This window comes from Phaseolus vulgaris, chromosome 10, assembly GCF_000499845.2.
Source record: "Phaseolus vulgaris cultivar G19833 chromosome 10, P. vulgaris v2.0, whole genome shotgun sequence".
In the NCBI taxonomy this organism is placed as follows: domain Eukaryota; kingdom Viridiplantae; phylum Streptophyta; class Magnoliopsida; order Fabales; family Fabaceae; genus Phaseolus; species Phaseolus vulgaris.
This window is the reverse complement of record NC_023750.2, coordinates 28,118,261-28,135,753: the sequence shown is the minus strand read 5'-3', so window position 1 is coordinate 28,135,753 and position 17,493 is coordinate 28,118,261. Positions and strand designations below refer to the sequence as shown.

General features: G+C 34.8%; 1 protein-coding gene across 1 annotated transcript; it reads right to left on the bottom strand.

Annotated features, from left to right (window-relative positions):
- Positions 1-2,730: 2,730 nt before the first annotated feature.
- On the bottom strand, positions 2,731-3,153 carry LOC137817841 (uncharacterized). Its single transcript, XM_068621068.1, has one exon. The coding sequence runs from the start codon at positions 3,151-3,153 to the stop codon at positions 2,731-2,733; it is 423 nt and encodes a 140-aa protein (XP_068477169.1).
- Positions 3,154-17,493: the final 14,340 nt, after the last annotated feature.

The window sequence follows — 17,493 nt, the reverse complement described above, 5'->3', positions numbered from 1 at the left end:
CAGTCTTTTTTGGAACATTTCGGATTAGAACTTTGCATTCCACCTGTTCGTTTGGACCATGCAAAGTTACATTTTGAAATCTACCTCTTCTTATATAAATTGCGAAAGGCAGAGGCAAATCCTATACAATAATAAAAAGTTAAATATTTGCATTTGTGAAAAAAAAAATTTAATATATTTAATAATATATATAAAGCGAAAGTCTGTTATAAAAAAATACCAGATGACTTGCTATGCTCTGGGAAGCAGTCAAAGTTAGTGTAAAATGTACAAGTGCATGATATGTTAATGAGCTTCGATTTTCAATCTCTAGAAAGAAATGTACGACAGTATCTTCAAACAACGTGACTGTTACTTCAAAACAGCTTTTCCCCACATAACGGAAGAGAATTTGATGAGATCCTTCTTTTAACATGTACAGGTTACACATTTCATCACAACCGTAAACGATCAAGGGATTGTGGAGGTCCATATTATAACGTACCTTGAATATATTTCCTCTTTGATCGACAAGGGTCCATATAGGATCCAATTCTATACCAAATATTTTTTCAAAGGCCCGGTCCACAAAAAAAATATTCTATGATAATATAAGAATTATATGAGAATGCAGTCAAATAATAGTTAACCCTAAAATAGAAAGAAAGAAAAAAAAAGATATGGAGAAATTCTTTTGGAAACCATTTGGTTGAAAATAAATATGAGAACATACCTTTGAATGATCTATGATGCTCTTGAATGTACCAGTGTTTCCCTGCTTATGATTTTTGTTGGGTCTGTGTTGTTCATTTTCTTTTGTTTAAACCTTAATGAAGCACTCAAGTGATTTACCAGAGAAAAATAGTTCAAAAACTTTTAGAAATACAAACTAAGAGTGTGATTGCTGAAATGTGTACTATTTATAAATAATAAGTAATAAGTAATAATTAATAGTTTTTATGACTATAAAGAAGGAAAAAAGGTTTAATATCTCGGTATTGTAAATTTTTGGAAATGATAGTTATAATAAATAAATTGTTATTTCCGATTGTGAGTGAGAACAATAGACAACCATAGAAAAAAACATTGGTCAATGAGTTTAAAATGCAAGAGTTTGAAAAAGTATTTAGATGTACGTTATTCGTTTTACTGTGAAATGATAAACTTTTAATGAGGCAAAACATAAATCCAATCCAGCAGATCACAATGTATGCCTAAAAAATGCACCATAGAAATGATGTTCATACTTTCTTTGTATTGAAAAGATGAATGAATTTTTTTGGAAATGACCATTATTCTAATAAATTACTATTTCGGATTATAAATGATAACTATAGACAACCATAGAAAAGAACACCATTTCATTATCAAAATAATGAAATAATTATATAAGATCTATAAAATACAAAAATAAAATAAAAATGAACTAAATATACCTTTTATTTAAACATTCTTGGTAACCAATGAGTTCCAATATGTTATTTTCATATATGTATGTTTAATTCATTTGATACCTGCAAAAAAAATAAAGCATTGATAATCTTTTAGATATAATGTCTATGACGGACTAATGAAAAAAGTAATTTTAGAAATGATACATTCATGTAGCTGCCTTTTACATGTTAACCACATAGAAAATGGTAAACACATTATTCCAAACACAAGAAGCCAAAACTTAAATTATATACTCGTACATGTATGCATAATTTTGGAAAACTCTGTATGCTATTTTCATATTATTAAATAAAGACTTTTGACATAGGAAATAGTTCAACACTTATTAACAACATGTCTTGAATTATAGGAAATACTCTTACAAAATAATGTAGCAACTTCACTACTTTTGACCAACTCTATTTAACGCTCAATCCATATAACAATTTATCATCAATTTCATGGAAAATGTAAAATAATTTCCAAAACAAAATAAGTGAGATGTATTGATAAATTTAAAGTTTGATAACAAAAGAAATACTTAGTAAAATAACAGAACATACTAAAGAAAATACAAAATGGACTACATAGCTACTTTTCTTTAGGTGTTATAATATGGGTGTTGATCACTATTATATTTAATGTCAACACATCTCAATTCGCACAACATGTTAAATGCATTATTGCAAAAAGTAAAAAATAAAAGAGAAATCTCAATATAAGCATGGACAATTAATAAAATCATGGAACTATTTTAAATTATGAGGAATGATTGAGTACTTGTCATAACTTTTGTCTCATTAGTTTAAATAAATATATAGCTGAAGTTAATACTTACAAAATCTTCCTATGCAATGAAATAGACATAACCAAAAACAAAAAATATTGGAAGTTTGATCACTTTATTTAGGAAGCATTATGTAACAACACATGTGGAAAATATTATAATACAGAACCTATATAAAGTATAATAGCTTCTTATTTTCTGTACTGAATATTCCCTTCTTTGTTACCAACTACAATGAAATACATGTATTAAAACCATCCAAAACAAAAAGATTTTCAAACTAAAATTGTAGACAATTTAAATTATGAAGTTTATTAAGTAGTTACAGAAGAATACCTTTCTTTGTAATCCATTATAGTGATGTTAATAGGTTTACTATGAAAAATAAGAAGAAACATGTTATTACAAAAAATAAGACGTATAAAAATTCTTCGTTTCCTGTTAATATAATACAACAAAGTTATGAGAAATATAAATAGTTTTGGATTAAAGAATTTTGATACCTGATATGTATGGCTGTAACAGTATGTTCAAACATTTTCAAATATATCTCTGTAAACCACATTAGTAGTTGAATTATTGGTATTTTCATTATCATCCAAAATCAATATTTTCAACCCTTTCTTGGATTTTACTCTGGAAACAACAACATATAACTGTCCATGTGTAAACACTGGACGTGGTAGATATAAACCAACTTTATTAAGCGTTTGACCTTGGCTTTTGTTTATTGTCATAGCAAAGCACAAAGATATTGGGAATTGTCTTCTCTTAAACTTAAAAGGCAACCCTGATTCAGTACGAGTCAAGTTCATTCTAGGAATAAATATGTTATCACCAATATTTATTCCAGTAATAACTTTGGCACCAATAACTTTCTTCCCCAAGTGAATTACTTGTAATCTTGTTCCATTGCAAAGTCCATTGGCTTGATCAATATTCCTTAGAAGCATTATTGGAACTCCAACTTTTAATTTAATACAATGATTAGGAATTTAAGAGAATTTGATATCATTCAAAAATTCAGTTGTAAACCACTCAGCTTGAGCATTTTCTTGTTTATCAGATTGGCATGGGGTGTCTGAACTTAAATAACTAACTTCTTTTCCAAGGATTAAGGATAAAATGAACTCATTCACTTGCTCCACACATTCTGTAGTAGGACACAGTATTGCACCATCATCAAAAAATCCATCAGAGCTAAGATTCTGCATGTAGCCTGGATAAACAAATTCAACCAAGTGCAATAAAGGTTGATCAAAATTTAGAATTAAAATGTCTTGTGGTATTTCTATAGTGACTTGTCCCAAATCATTTAACACCATATCTCTTTCTCCAATGTGAAGTATTCAATCTGCAAAGTCTTTTATTTCTGTTGCAGTTTGCTTTGATTTTTCACTATTTAATCTCATAGTTTTTGTAAGTTTGAAGACTTTGTAGTGTTTCCATAATTCAGAGTAGTTTACAGTTGTCTTCACAATGTCATATCTTGATCCATTTTTTACAACAAGCAATATCTACCTAAAATCACCTTCCAATATAATTACTTTACCACCAAAAGGTTTGAAAGCGTTTTCTTCACTTACAACCCTCATGACATCCCTTAGAGTCTTATCCAGAGCTTCAAAGCAGAACCTACTGATCATTGGAGCTTCATCCCATATAGTTAATTTAGTTTCAATCAACAATCTGGCACGAAAACTTCCTTGAGGTATGTTGTAGGTTGAGTGTTCATTTATTAATAAAGGAATGCAAAAGGTAGAACGAGTTGTTTTTCCTCCAGGTAGTAACAAAGAAGCTATACTACTACAAGCTACATTCAACACAATCAAACCTTTTGATCTAATGGTAGTAGACAAAGTTTTCCACATAAACGTTTTTCCCGTGCCACCATAACCGTATAAGAAAAAAAACCGCCAACTTGTGACAATACTGCTGTCATTATATTCTCATACACATCCAGTTGCTTCGTAGTTAGAGATTGAAAAAGAGAAGCATGCATTTCAGACATTTGTATTTTGTCATAATTTAATTAATCAATAATGAATCTATTCTCATAAATAAAAGAATCTGAATGAATAGGTTGTGGTAGACTGTTAAAGTCTTTTAAAGATTTACCATTAGAAAGTAATAAGTCTTCCACCTGTAGAAGACAAAGGTTTTCTAATTGACCCTCTTCAATTGTAAGACCTAGCAAAAAAACAATGTCATTCGTTGAGGAAAACAATATGTTATAAACTTTGAGGAAACATAAATTTATACCTGGTAGGTTAAACTCTTTTCTTTTTTGGTATACAATGTCATCTGATAACAATTTCCAAGTTTTGTTCCAAACTTCCTCATGTCTAGACATAGTATTCATGAATAACAGTGTAACCAACAATCTTCTCAATTGAATTCCTGAAGCAAGGTTGTTGGTCTCAATAATCGCATCAGTAAATTCTTTATCCTCTGTCAATAGCTCCATTGCATAACAAACCTCCTTATATGTTTTGTAAATTACACCATTAACACTCCTATTGTTATCATAATCACAACAACCCTTTTTAAAATTCAACAATAACCTGAGATAATCTAATTCCCCTAATCCAGAAGGAATATATGTAAGTCTTCCAATACTAACACCTTTCTTCCTTGGTTTCCATTCTCTTTGTTCTGCCATCCATATAAAATGGCTAGGATATTCAGAATAAGTCAAATTTTTTTCTCTTTGGATAAATTTTGTTAGCCTCAAATTAGGCTAAAAACATTGTTCTTTTATGTTCATTTGTATACAATATTTCTTCAATTTCTTCATTGTCTTTAAATAGAATTGGTTGTTCGTAAAACAGATGAAAAGTCAACCTTTGAACTGGAGGACATCTATGATGAATATCAAAGGCAAATATTCTCCACAGCTTCACACGGAGATATATATCTACAATCATAATATTGTTTAATTTCATCTATAACTTGTGTCTCAGTAGAGTCTTTTGGAGTATTAGTAATTTTCAAATTTGCTCTATCGGACCTTTGTTTACATATTTAAACAAATACTTGATTGAATTGGATTTGTTGCAATATTTCGTGTTAACATGAGCTTGGTACCTCAGTAGTAGCAATGGGCTATATGGCACAACATTTCTATTGTCAAACTTAATTCCATTTTTAAGAACGAATATTCCATTATCTCGGCGTTTGTAACATGGATATCCATCCTCATCAATAGTAGTCAACAATTTAAATTTCTTGGGGTAAAATTTCGAACATCTACCGTTATTCATGCAAGGTGAGGTAAATCGAGTAGCTCTGCATGAACCATGTATCATGTATGTTGCAACTGCCTTTGACAATTTAGGATATAAATCTGCATGTGGTAATTCTGCCGAAATCACTTCATCAATGTCTATTGGAGTTGTTAACTTTTTCTCTCCATCCAACCACAGTAATATGTGGGCATGAGGCAAAACCCTTTTTTTGAAATTCCACAGTGTACATACCTATAACAAGATAAAAGTTATTTGAAGTATAATACATAAAATATGAACGAAATTTTTAAATAACAATTAATGTCATCACTTGTATTGACTTTTCCAAAATATTCATCTTTTTTGAAGTCATTCATCATTTGATCTAATTTCATCTTGAAAACTCTACAAACTATGTCTGGCTTATCAGCAACACTTAATCCTTTTGATGTGACAAAGTCACGTATTTCAGACCAGTTTACATTGCAGGTAATAGTTATAAATAAATAAGAATATCCAAACATTTTACAAATGGCCATTGCATCTTGGAAATTATTGAACATGTATCTCATTCCTCCTGTGAATGATGCTGGTAAAACTATACACTTTCCAATTGCAGAAGAATTTGTTTCTCCTCAATTCATTGCTTCTTTTACACCGTGGAAAATATCACAACATATTGTTTTTTTATTCCCTCTTATGAACGACAATCTTTGAGTTTCAACCATAGTATATGCATCAACCAAGAATTGTTGAAACAATCGACGTGAATTGTCTACATTTCCAAACTCAATGATTCTTTCTTGAATTCTAAAAGCAATAAATTCTCTTATTGAATACGAATTCTTTTACGTTCTTTGCTATTACTGCCAGAATTACGTATTGGAATATCTTCTTGATACCCATCCTCTCCAAAGGGGAATATTAATGGATATTGTAATGAGATGAAGGTTGTATGTGTCTCATGCAATCTAAACAATTGTCCAGAAATTCTTTTCACTATGATATCTCGTCCTACATCCATGTTGCTCATATCACCTACAATTAACGTTGTTATCTCATCAATTGTCGGGTTATTATACACTTTTGGGTCTTTGAACCGATGTCTAAATAACCTCAATCGAAAACCTGAATGTACATCAGTATGTACAAAATCTTTCACCCTTCTAAAACTTTTTGCCAAAACATTGTTCTCATCAATCATCTTCATAAGATCTTGAATCAAAGATTTATCAAACTTCAAGTCTTTTAAATTGGACCTACAAAAATTTAAAGAAATATTTACTTCAAAATGATCTTATAAATGAATTTGGTTAAGATAAAGTAAAGTAATGTAACACATAGTCAAAGTGAGATACTCTATTTGAGACTTCATTTTGAGTATCATATATGTAAAGTTGTGCGAACTTGGGAGTTGATCCACTCTCAGTGAGTAAGCTTCCAATCCTATGATAGTTTTGTCCATGCAGAATAAATTGAGGAGGTCTAAATCCATCATTTATTGAAGACTCAACCTTTCCTCCAATTGAAGTAAATGAAAACATACTATTGTAACTTCTAATATTTTTTAGATAATGTTGGCTTCTTCTATCTTGACCATTTAATAACTCTAACATCAATTTAAGAGGTTGTTGTAGGAAAGGTAGTTGTACTTTTCCTTTTTGGCAACATATAGAAAAATCAACCTTCACGTAAGTCTTTGCTTTAAGAGATCTTTCTTCATACCACACATCAGCCAAACAATATTCACATTGAATATTTGGTTGTCCAAATGAAACAATATCTATTTTTGAAAAATTAAATAAGGTTATATATTAGCTTGACATAAATGTATTTAATTTGCATACAGAATTTACAGTTAGAGACATGCACCTTCCTTTTCAACTTTTGAATACAATTGGGAAGTGTAAACTTCTATGCTCTCATCTGACAACAAAACACAGTAAAACAAATTTTTCAAACAATTAAATAAATTAAAATTAACATTTAAAAATTAATTATTACCATTATTTGCTTCATTTTGGACATCTTCAAAATTCAGCTCTTAGTCACTGATTGCAGGATTCCAACACTGTATATTCTGGACCTCTTATCTAAGTTTATTGTGTTATTACCTATACTTTCTCGATTGAAAATACCTGTACAAAATATGTTCGAAAGTTGAATTAAGTATTAAAACAATTTGTAACTAACAATAGCAATATCAGTTTGCATTGACTTTTTGTCATCTTAAATAAAACATATTTATATATTCATTTAAACGCTTCGAATTTATTCAATTGAAGGAATAAATATATCAACATCATTCATTGTTTAAATTTATATTTGTAGTACCTCTTCGACAGTGCTATTTTTGGCGGAACGCAACAATTAAGTTTTTTTTTATTTCCTCTTGCATCTTTTGCAACATCTGTATTAATACAAACAAAAGAACATGTTTCTATATTAGTATATGTTTAACTCCGTACTAACAGTATAAATTGTAATCAGGCTAAGTAAATGAGGCATTATGAATTTACCATGAAGTGGTTCTGTAAGGCTAATTTGTGCATTAATAATTGTTCTCATTAATGACAATACTTTTGTAATTGAATGCATGGTGTTGAATTCTTTGTTAGGAGTCAAGTTTTCAGAGACGGGATAATCTGTGTCTATAATACCAGATGATTGACAACAAAATTGCTGACTTGAGTTGCCAGTAGATTGACCTAAAACAAATAATTAAAATCAGTAATATAATTAGTAAACAATGCATTGTAAGAACATAATGTAATTAACAAACTTAATACGTAATTACATTGAAGAAAAATAATTTAAACCATTCAATCAATTCATTTCTAACAATGATAATTTTAAATGTAATTGTAATATAGAGATAGGTATAGTACCTTGTCTTTTGATATTTGTATTGCGCAATTCATATTGTATACTTTTTCTTTTTCTTATGCCACAGTTTGCATCATCAAGATCCAAAACTAAAACAAAAGTAATTAGAAAAAATAAAATATATAGATGAGATAGTGTAGTTTGAACTAAAGAAAATAGATAAAATTAAGTTTACCATCACTTGTCTTAGATAAGGATATTGTTTTCTGATTTTGATGTACTGATTTTGTTGTTCTTCCATTTGTGGCATTTTCATGATGACAAACTAAAGACAGTAAATTAGAAAATTAATTAAAAACTGTATAGTGATATGAAATTTAAAGTAAAACAAAACATAAAATTCAGCTCACCATTGCTTATCTCAATTAAGGGTTCTCTGTTAGGCATGACATGTTCTGCAACTAACAATAGATTGTATTATACATATATGTAAATATGAAATAAGATAGCATAGATTCAATTTGAGCTCAAATACTTATCTCAGTTAATGGTATTCCATTTGGAATGACATGTATTTGAAATAACAATAAATCGAAAAATTATAATACTATAAAAATGAATTTATTGGGTGGAAAAGGAAAAAAAAACATATAAGAATGTTTACAGTATATGGTATCATAAAATCGTTTTTCATTGTTTTGGCTAAGATATAATATTTACGACTAAGAACTACACTGATCTAAATGTTCACAAAGAAAATCAAGAGCATAGATGACTCAAGGAACCTAAATATAAATATAGATGTTTTACCTGATACATTAACGTTTGTCTGAGAACATGTAACAATTTTGTTTCTTGTAGAAACCTTTCTCTTGAATTCCTCCATAAGTTCAAGGAGTATTGTGCTCAGAACAAACTACTTTCAGGGATACAAATGTTGTTTTGTTATAATAATTTAGTGTGTAGACTATCTTTCTTTTACCGCCAATTTTTTTTTATACATTTAGAGGAATATTTAGTTGCTTATGTCTCCTTACTTTTGACATAATACACTTAATAAAAATACTTATGAGATTATTTATTGTGCACCATAAATATAAATATGTTAGAGAAAAAAATTAAAAAAATTTGGAACTTAAAAAGTAAATAACTTTTAAAAGTATATGAAGTTAAAAACAAAAATAGTTATACATTTAATTGAGTGTAACTAATACCAAAAACTAAATATAATATCTGATTTCATGGACATGGAACTTATTTGAAGAGCTGACATAGTTTTAATTTGGTTTTAATATAACTAAATTTAATTGTTCAAAATTGTTAAATATAAAAAGGTACCTTTCACCAGCGATAGCAATTGTACTTTTATCCATGATTTTGTGTAATAATGAGACCAATTTTGAAATATACCCTAATTAAAAATTATAATAAGAATAATAAACTGGATTAACAATTTAGGTAGTATCAATGTTCAATTATGACAGGTCATGCAATGCATGAATGGAAGTCGATATTCAAAATGGGAACTTAACTTTTAAACTATGCAACAAATTTGCTTTTCTATTGCAAAGAACATATTTCTATTTTAAGCATTGCCTTTAATGAAATTCTTGTTTGACCTTAGAAAGAGTCCACCTGTAGGGAAATATACTTGGCAGTTTGTATATAGAACAGATTTAAATTGTCAAAAAGATGAAACAGAAGCACAACAATTTAAACATTGATAGCATTATCTGAGAACAAGAGTATGTAAGAAAATGGGAATTTTACGTAGGTGTGTTTAACAAAAAAAAGAAACCCTTGCAAGAATACCTAAAATTTGTATACGACCTATAAAAGTTCCCCTTTTACTTACACTGTCGGTTTCCATAAATACGCATTTATAGCCTGTAGTGCCTAATTTCAGAAAAAGAGAAATGATTTTAACCTTAAATTTGTGAACTAAATGCATATAAAAAAGGAACTTTCATTAAAATCTGTGAGCAAAATCAACAAATATCCAAAAAAAAATTCATTTCTGATTCCATGCATACTAAGTTCTTATGTTGTAAAGCTGATGGATACTAAGAATAAAGAAATAAGAAAGTAGAAATGAAAACCACAACTGTAAAATGTTGGCCACCAACTTAATGATGTAGGTACATTTCCCAAAATGTCTTTCACTAATATCTATATGTAAAAGTAATAATTTATTTAAAAAGTATGATAAAGGGAAATGTGTGTTTCTTAACAGAAACATGTTTTAGGTGAAACCATATTAAACTATGCAAACACCTTCCTTCATATAAAGTGAAATAAAAAATAATAGCAAATAATAATATAATATATTAATACAATCACATAGTACTTATTGAAGCAAAATGAAATTTTAAAATTCATATAACATAAGTAAAAATGTATGCCTAAACTCGTGAAACAATCAAACAATCTATCAGTTAGTAATTAATAATGAACAATATAATCTTAGTCACCATTCCACAATATTAAGACAAAATAAATAACAGATAAAATAAATGAAAGTTTTAAGAATTTAATTTACTAGCAAGTTTTATGACGTTAAGCATATGTAACAATGGCAACATATTATAAACATGCCTGATAATGAATGAAAATTTAAAAAGAGTATGTATGAAAATTTGATGTAATGCCTACAACAAATACAATGAAATGAAATCAGATAATAAACATAATAACAATAAAATAAACATAAATATTAATACTAATAAAGTGTTCTGGTTTTCAACAAAGATAAACATTTTCCTTAACTAGGAAAGATAAGAAATTAGAAACTGAAATAAAGCACAAAAAGTAAATAGTTTTTTCCTTTCAAAACAATAGAAAGGATTATCCCAAAACATTAAGAAAACTACTTATACATATTTTCTTGTCTTTTATAGTGACTTGTCATGAGTAGCAGAACCCTAATATTAGAAGAAGGCATCATCATATGACATTCAAATATAGTTTTGTCGCCTTCACGAAAGGAATGAAGACTACAAATTTTTTTCCAGCCCTTCCCAAGCTTGATGTTTGTGCAAGGAAACCTTCTTCTCAAGACCTTGCATTGAACCTCGTTTAGCAGACCATGTAGCGTAATGTTTTTGAATCTCGTTTTGTGAAGATATTCTGCAAATGCACCACGTAGATCCTTCAACAACATGAAAGCCATTATTGAAGAAAAGCAATACAAAATAAAGCAAAGCATTTAAAAGAAAGGATTTTTAAACTGACCAGAGAACTTCCATTGATGTGAAAAGAAGACAACTTCAAGTGAAAATGTTCAAAGGGTCCCTTGGTCAACGGTTCCCTCCCTTGAACTTCCTTCAAATAACGATTAACACCACTTTGACAGATCGCTCCCATAAAAACAGTTATATGGAAACAACTTTGACCAACGTAACAGAAGAGTATAGGGTGGTCGCCTTTAAAGCCATAAAAGAACTCAAAGTTGACCATCCATCCAAAATTTCGGGAGACAATATATCCTGGTTATAATATACTATATGGACGTTCCCTGCACTATCTGCAAGGGTCCACTCCCCAACAAGTTCTCCTTGAAATTTAATCACGAATGCATGATCAACCATTCTATCCATTATAAAAAATATAAGTCAACAAATACATAAACTATATAAAATAGGTATTTAATCAAATAAAAAAACTACATACCTCCCCGCAGATGTTCATTGATGAAAAAAGTCCTCGTGTATCATTGTGAAGAATTTCTTCAGAAGTATGAGCCATCAAACTTAATAATAGACAATGGAGAATAAAGCAAGAGGCAACAATAATATAGAAATGTATAAAAAAGAAAAGAGTAGGATTCTGAGTAAAAAAATCAAAGTGTGTTACGTATTTATAACCAAATATCAGTCATGACCCTTTGATATACATTGTCCTGTTTCAAACAACATGCCCTTTCAGTTCAATTTTAATAATTTAAAATTTAATAAACAAGAAAATAGTCCCTAATGAATAAAAGATAAGAAGAATATGTTACCTGTAATTATTCTTACGCCATTGTAATTATTACTAATAAAAGAGATAGGCTAAAAAAGAGATAGGCTAATAATTTTTACCTAGTTTAGGATATTACTTTTGTAATAAATATATTTTTTGTAATTTCTGTAATATATATATATATATATAAATGTATAATCTATAATATATATAATCTATAATATGTATAATCTATAATATATTATAATATTATATATATATATAGATTGTACCGACTAGTCCCTGGACGTTGTTGATCACTGGTAATGTTGGTGCCACGTAAGCGGGGTCCCACGAGCGGCGTGGGCCAGTATCTCGCGAAGCACGTGCGCCAAGGAGCCAAAGAGTGGTCAGACAGTCATCAGGGTGTACCGATGTGCCACTAGACAGTGTGGAGAGGTCGGACATCGGGACCCGAACAGTAGAGATGGGCCACAAGAGGTGGATCCCAGACCACACACCATTTATCAGTAAGGGAGAAGCCTAGGTCACGAGGGTTCATGCGTGTAGAGTGGATGACGCGTTTAGGTGTAACACAAGTATAGAGCCACTGGAAAGATACGACCTGTGAAGGTCGTGTTCCAGAGACGAGCTGCATGCATGGCACGTGAATAGCTAGGGCACTCCCAAAGGCGGGTGACCCTAGAGATCAGGTGCACGAGGAGGCACCCAGGTGGTCACCCCGTCAGAGGTTGCACTCCAGTTAGGGACCCCACGCACTTGGTTTTCCTAAGAGTAGGGTAACAACATTGTTGGGCCCGCCCCATCAGAAAAACCCATTTTGGGCAAAGAGGAAACCCTAGTTTCAGTCTATAAATAGTAAGGTAACAAACTTGGCAAGGTACGTTATTCCTTTGCGCCGCTTAACACACACAGTGACAGTTATACAATTTGGTGTTTCCTAACCTTAATACTGACTTGAGCGTCGGAGTGCAAACGACCTCTAGGGCGCCCTTTGTCTTTGTGTTTTCAGGCATTCATCATAGGAAAGGCACGTGCAAACGCAAGGATTCTAGACGTAAGAGTGAGGTAGGCGCACAAAGGCGTTTCAGGTCAACCGACAGGAACATAGATATATCTATTATATATTTAATTTATTTATATTTATATATATTTATTGTTCCTGCCGGTTTACTCGCTTCGCCGGTTGACTCTAACGGCAATCTTCGACCCTTCTATCTTCGCCTGAGAATCGTACTTTCTTGATCAAAGAATCTCTCACCTACAAAGACAAAGGGGTGCCTTGACAACCGTTTGCACTCCGACGCTCAAGTCAGTATCAGGGAAAAGAAACACCAAGTGTATAAAGTAGTTTCAGTCTTAGAAACTATGTACCTTGCTAGGGTTCTTAGCACCCTTTATATAGGTTGAAACTATGGTTTACCTCTGTTCTATTACCCTTATCTAAGGTTCCTTGGGGAACTTCCTTGCAGCGCTATTTACATAATCTTAGCGTATTTGGCACATGAACTTCCCTTAACTAGAGTGCAACGTAAAATAGAGTGGTCGCTTGGGTACCAACTTGTACACCTAATCTCTAGTGTCATCTGCTTTATGGGTGCCCTAAGAATTCACGTGTCATGTGTGCGGCTTTCCCTGGAAACCCTAACCCTAATGGGCCTTAGCGCCTCCCAGGATTATTCACTCGTGTCGCGCCTTCATGTGCTATACAAACCACGTGCATGGATCCTTCGTGACTTAGGCTTCCCACATATCTCATGTCTTAACTGTTAACTTAGCATAACTCTAGGGCCCACCTTATGTGGCCCACTACAATGTTCAGACCGTCGATGTCCGATCTCTCCTTTTACTAACGAGGTCCTACGTCGATCTCCAACATCAGGGTCTCTGATGCCAATGTCCGAAGGCTAACCAATTCCCCGGCAGGTGCGTCTGGGCCCCTTTCATTACCAAGCATCGGTGTGTGATGTTTGAGGTCAGTCACTGGGTCGAAGATCGAGGAATGGTCGGGACACAAGCCCCCCAGTCTCGAGCTGTAACTTGTTTCAGTGAAGAGACTAAGTGATCGCGTTGGGCGACCTACGTGGCGTTGGGTAACGGGCGTGAACAGTACACCGATGCGACGTCTCGCCATACTTTGTTAATCAGCGTACACGTGTCAGGATCAATGGCTGAGACTTGTTCGCACTCGAACTTCTTCGTTCACTGTTCAAACCCTTAAACTGTTACGCTCTTCTCACTATTCCATTACTTTCACTTAGCATTTTTGCGAAAAACGCTCTCTTCTTTCTCTTCCAAAACTCCAAACCCTCAAACCTCAATATTCAAAGGTATGATTTTTACTCACCGATTGCTTGCATTTTGTGATTTCGCTGCTTGTAACATGCTTATAATTGTTTGAGATTGTTTATGATTTCCGCATTTCCATGTGCATTCATTTCCTCTGCTTATGCTTTGAGTCTCTATTTTTTTGGTTTTCTCTGGTTCTGTCAAGTTGCGCCACCTTCTTCCTCTAAAGTTTCTCTTTTTCTTCTCCTTTTTAGCTTCCTTATCTAAGATGTCCCAACGAGAACCCACTCCAGCTCTTACTTCGGATTCTAACTCCGTTACGTCTTCGTCCCCTGTTCCATCCTCCTTCCGCCTCCTTCCATAAGTCCTTATATCGTTGGGCTCCGGCTGCCCTTCTAAACGAGACTTCCAACTTTACCTCCCTCGAGAGTATAACCGCCTATAGGAAGAAACAAACCTGTCACAAATTGCGGGTCTTTGGGAAAGACCATGATATATACGTCAGGATGGTGGCCTGCCGGGAAGAAGAGCTAGTGTGCGCTGACGAATCTTCAGACCCCGAAGACCCCTTATGTTTTATTTATTCCACCGTTTTTCGAAGGCTCGGGCTTCGACTACCCTTCACCCCCTTCAAGCGTGTACTCCTGACAGAGGTGAATGTCGCCCTTGCCCAACTGCACCCCAACAGTTGAGCATTCGTAAGGGCCTTTGTGATCCTTTGCCACTGTCTTGGTCTTACGCCATCGGTGGATGTGTTCCTCTTCTTCTTCAAAGCAAAGAGTCCTGGGAAGAAGTTGTGGGTTAGCCTCAACAATGTTGCTGGGAGGGTGCTCCTAACGCTTTTCCAGTAATCCTACAAGGGATTCAAGAAGAACTTCTTCAAGGTTCGGAGCAATCGGAGGGATCCCGCCCTTTTAGATGGGTTCCCCCTATACTGGGCGGAGAAATCAAACCTTCAGAGGCCCAGGTGTCTCGAGGACCTTCTCCCTCAAGATCGGGAAGTATGCGAGCTCCTCTCTGAACTCCATATTCCATTCAGCACCTTGGAGTTGCTCAAGCTTGAGTTTAGCCCCAAGTTTCTTAAGAAATATATTGGTACTGTTCCGTCCGGTTGACTGGGACGTCTTCGTGCGCGTCCTCGACCGTCAGCTAGGGACTCCTTCCCACTGGTTACCTGTGGATTCCTGCAAAAAGAGGACAAAAGGGCGCCCTAGCGGCCGTTTGCACTCCGACACTCAAGTCAGCCAGCAAGAAACACCAAAACTATGCACCTCCGTCTCTGAGCACCGCGTATGGCACTCTGAAGGTCTTAAAAATGGAAACTGTGTCTAGTGTGTATTTCTCCTTCTGGCAAAGCTCTTTCCCTAGTCCCTTGTGCGTAACCTCAAGGCTCGAGCAAGCAACTAGAGAGTTTCTGGTCAGTTTGCCAAAAGTTCGAACCCTGTTTCCAACATTCTCAGCGCTATTTAAACTGCCCAAGCATTTAAAGCGCCTTAAAGCGCTTTTAATCACAAAACGTAACGCACTTAATTAACGCGTCTAATTAGAAAACATAGCGCATTTAAGACGTTGAAACGCTTGGGAGCCTTTATAGTACCTGAAACGCTCAAAACAGAAACTGTATTGAATGACTTTAATTACCTGGTACCTGACTGAAGGGTGTTTCTATTCTGACCTGGCTGTCGTACACGTGGAGGGCCTCACAACGCCATGACCCCATCTGGGGACGTTTCTGCCCATCGGAGGACGTTTCTACGTGTGAGTCCTCTTGCTTGGGAGTGCTACTGCGCAAGGGGTGACTTTTTGGGTGCCAACTCATGCCCCAATCATCTAGTCACTCACTTTAAGAGCGTATTTGCCTTCCTCTCGTACCCTGCACCTGGCTACCCTGGGCGTGACCCTCCCCTTGAGTCGTATCTGTCCCAAAGGCGTCTCTGGGGCGGCAGGGGTACTTCACGAGTCGGGCTGCCCTACACTGGTGTTGTCACTATGGCCTTGAAGCCACCTTTTCCTTCTCTTCATCACTATTCCCTGGTTATCAGGGGTCTGAGGCCTTCCCACGGCGTCGCCCCCTCCATGGTCTTTCCTACCCATGGGTGTCGGGGAATGGCGTTGTGGTCACCTTGCTTTCGTGTTATTCCACCTTGGCGACACCATGCTAGGCGACACCTTATCCTGGCGATCCTTTCTGTTGGCGACGCTTCCTCTTGGCGACGCCTGCGCTTGGCGTCACCCCACCCGGGCGACGCCTTACGTTGACTTTGACTTCGACGCTAACTTTGACCTTGACTTCGTCAACGCCCGGGTACGGGACGGTACAGGTACCCTTCTCATTCTTGTCTTACGTTTGCCTGTATTTTATTTTCTTTATCAATGTTGCCTATGTTGACTTGTTCTTGTTGTTTTCGTGCAGATATGGGCTTCAACAAGGACAAGAAGAAGAAATTGGCCGACCTGCTTGCCAAGTGTAGGGCGGCCGCTGCCGAGGTGGGCACTTCAACACCCAGAGCCCCTCCAACCTCAGCTACTTCTACCCCCTACCTAATCGAACTAGCCCCTATTGATGACATGCAGAAAGGGGTGGTAGCCGTTGACTCGGACGACGAGGAGACGTGCACGAACCTTGTCTTCAAAAGGCAGAGGGTGGGTGAATCCGTGGCGCCTTCTCCCTCTGCATCTGGTGGGACCCCAGCCTTCAAGGATAACCCCCCGAGCACCTCCTCCCCGGACCAACTCGTTCTTCGCGAAGGTGGGGGTGAAAGCACTCCTAAAGGTCAGCAAGTGCCTTCCGCTCCCGAGCTTCCCATGTTGCTTCAACAAATCCTCAAGCGCTTCCAAGACAAGGAAGTGTTGGAGAGCTTGAGTGGCAATCTCTTCCACGACCGTGTGGCCCACGGTCTAGGGGACTTCCTAATCGCGTCCAACCTTGCGCTAAGTAAGGCCCAAGAGGCGGAAGAACTCAAGGCTAGGTTGGCAGAGCTGGAGGAAGAG

Excerpts from the sequence above, each read along its gene's own strand:
- LOC137817841 (XM_068621068.1), bottom strand. The coding sequence starts at position 3,153 with ATGCTTCTAAGGAATATTGATCAAGCCAATGGACTTTGCAATGGAACA.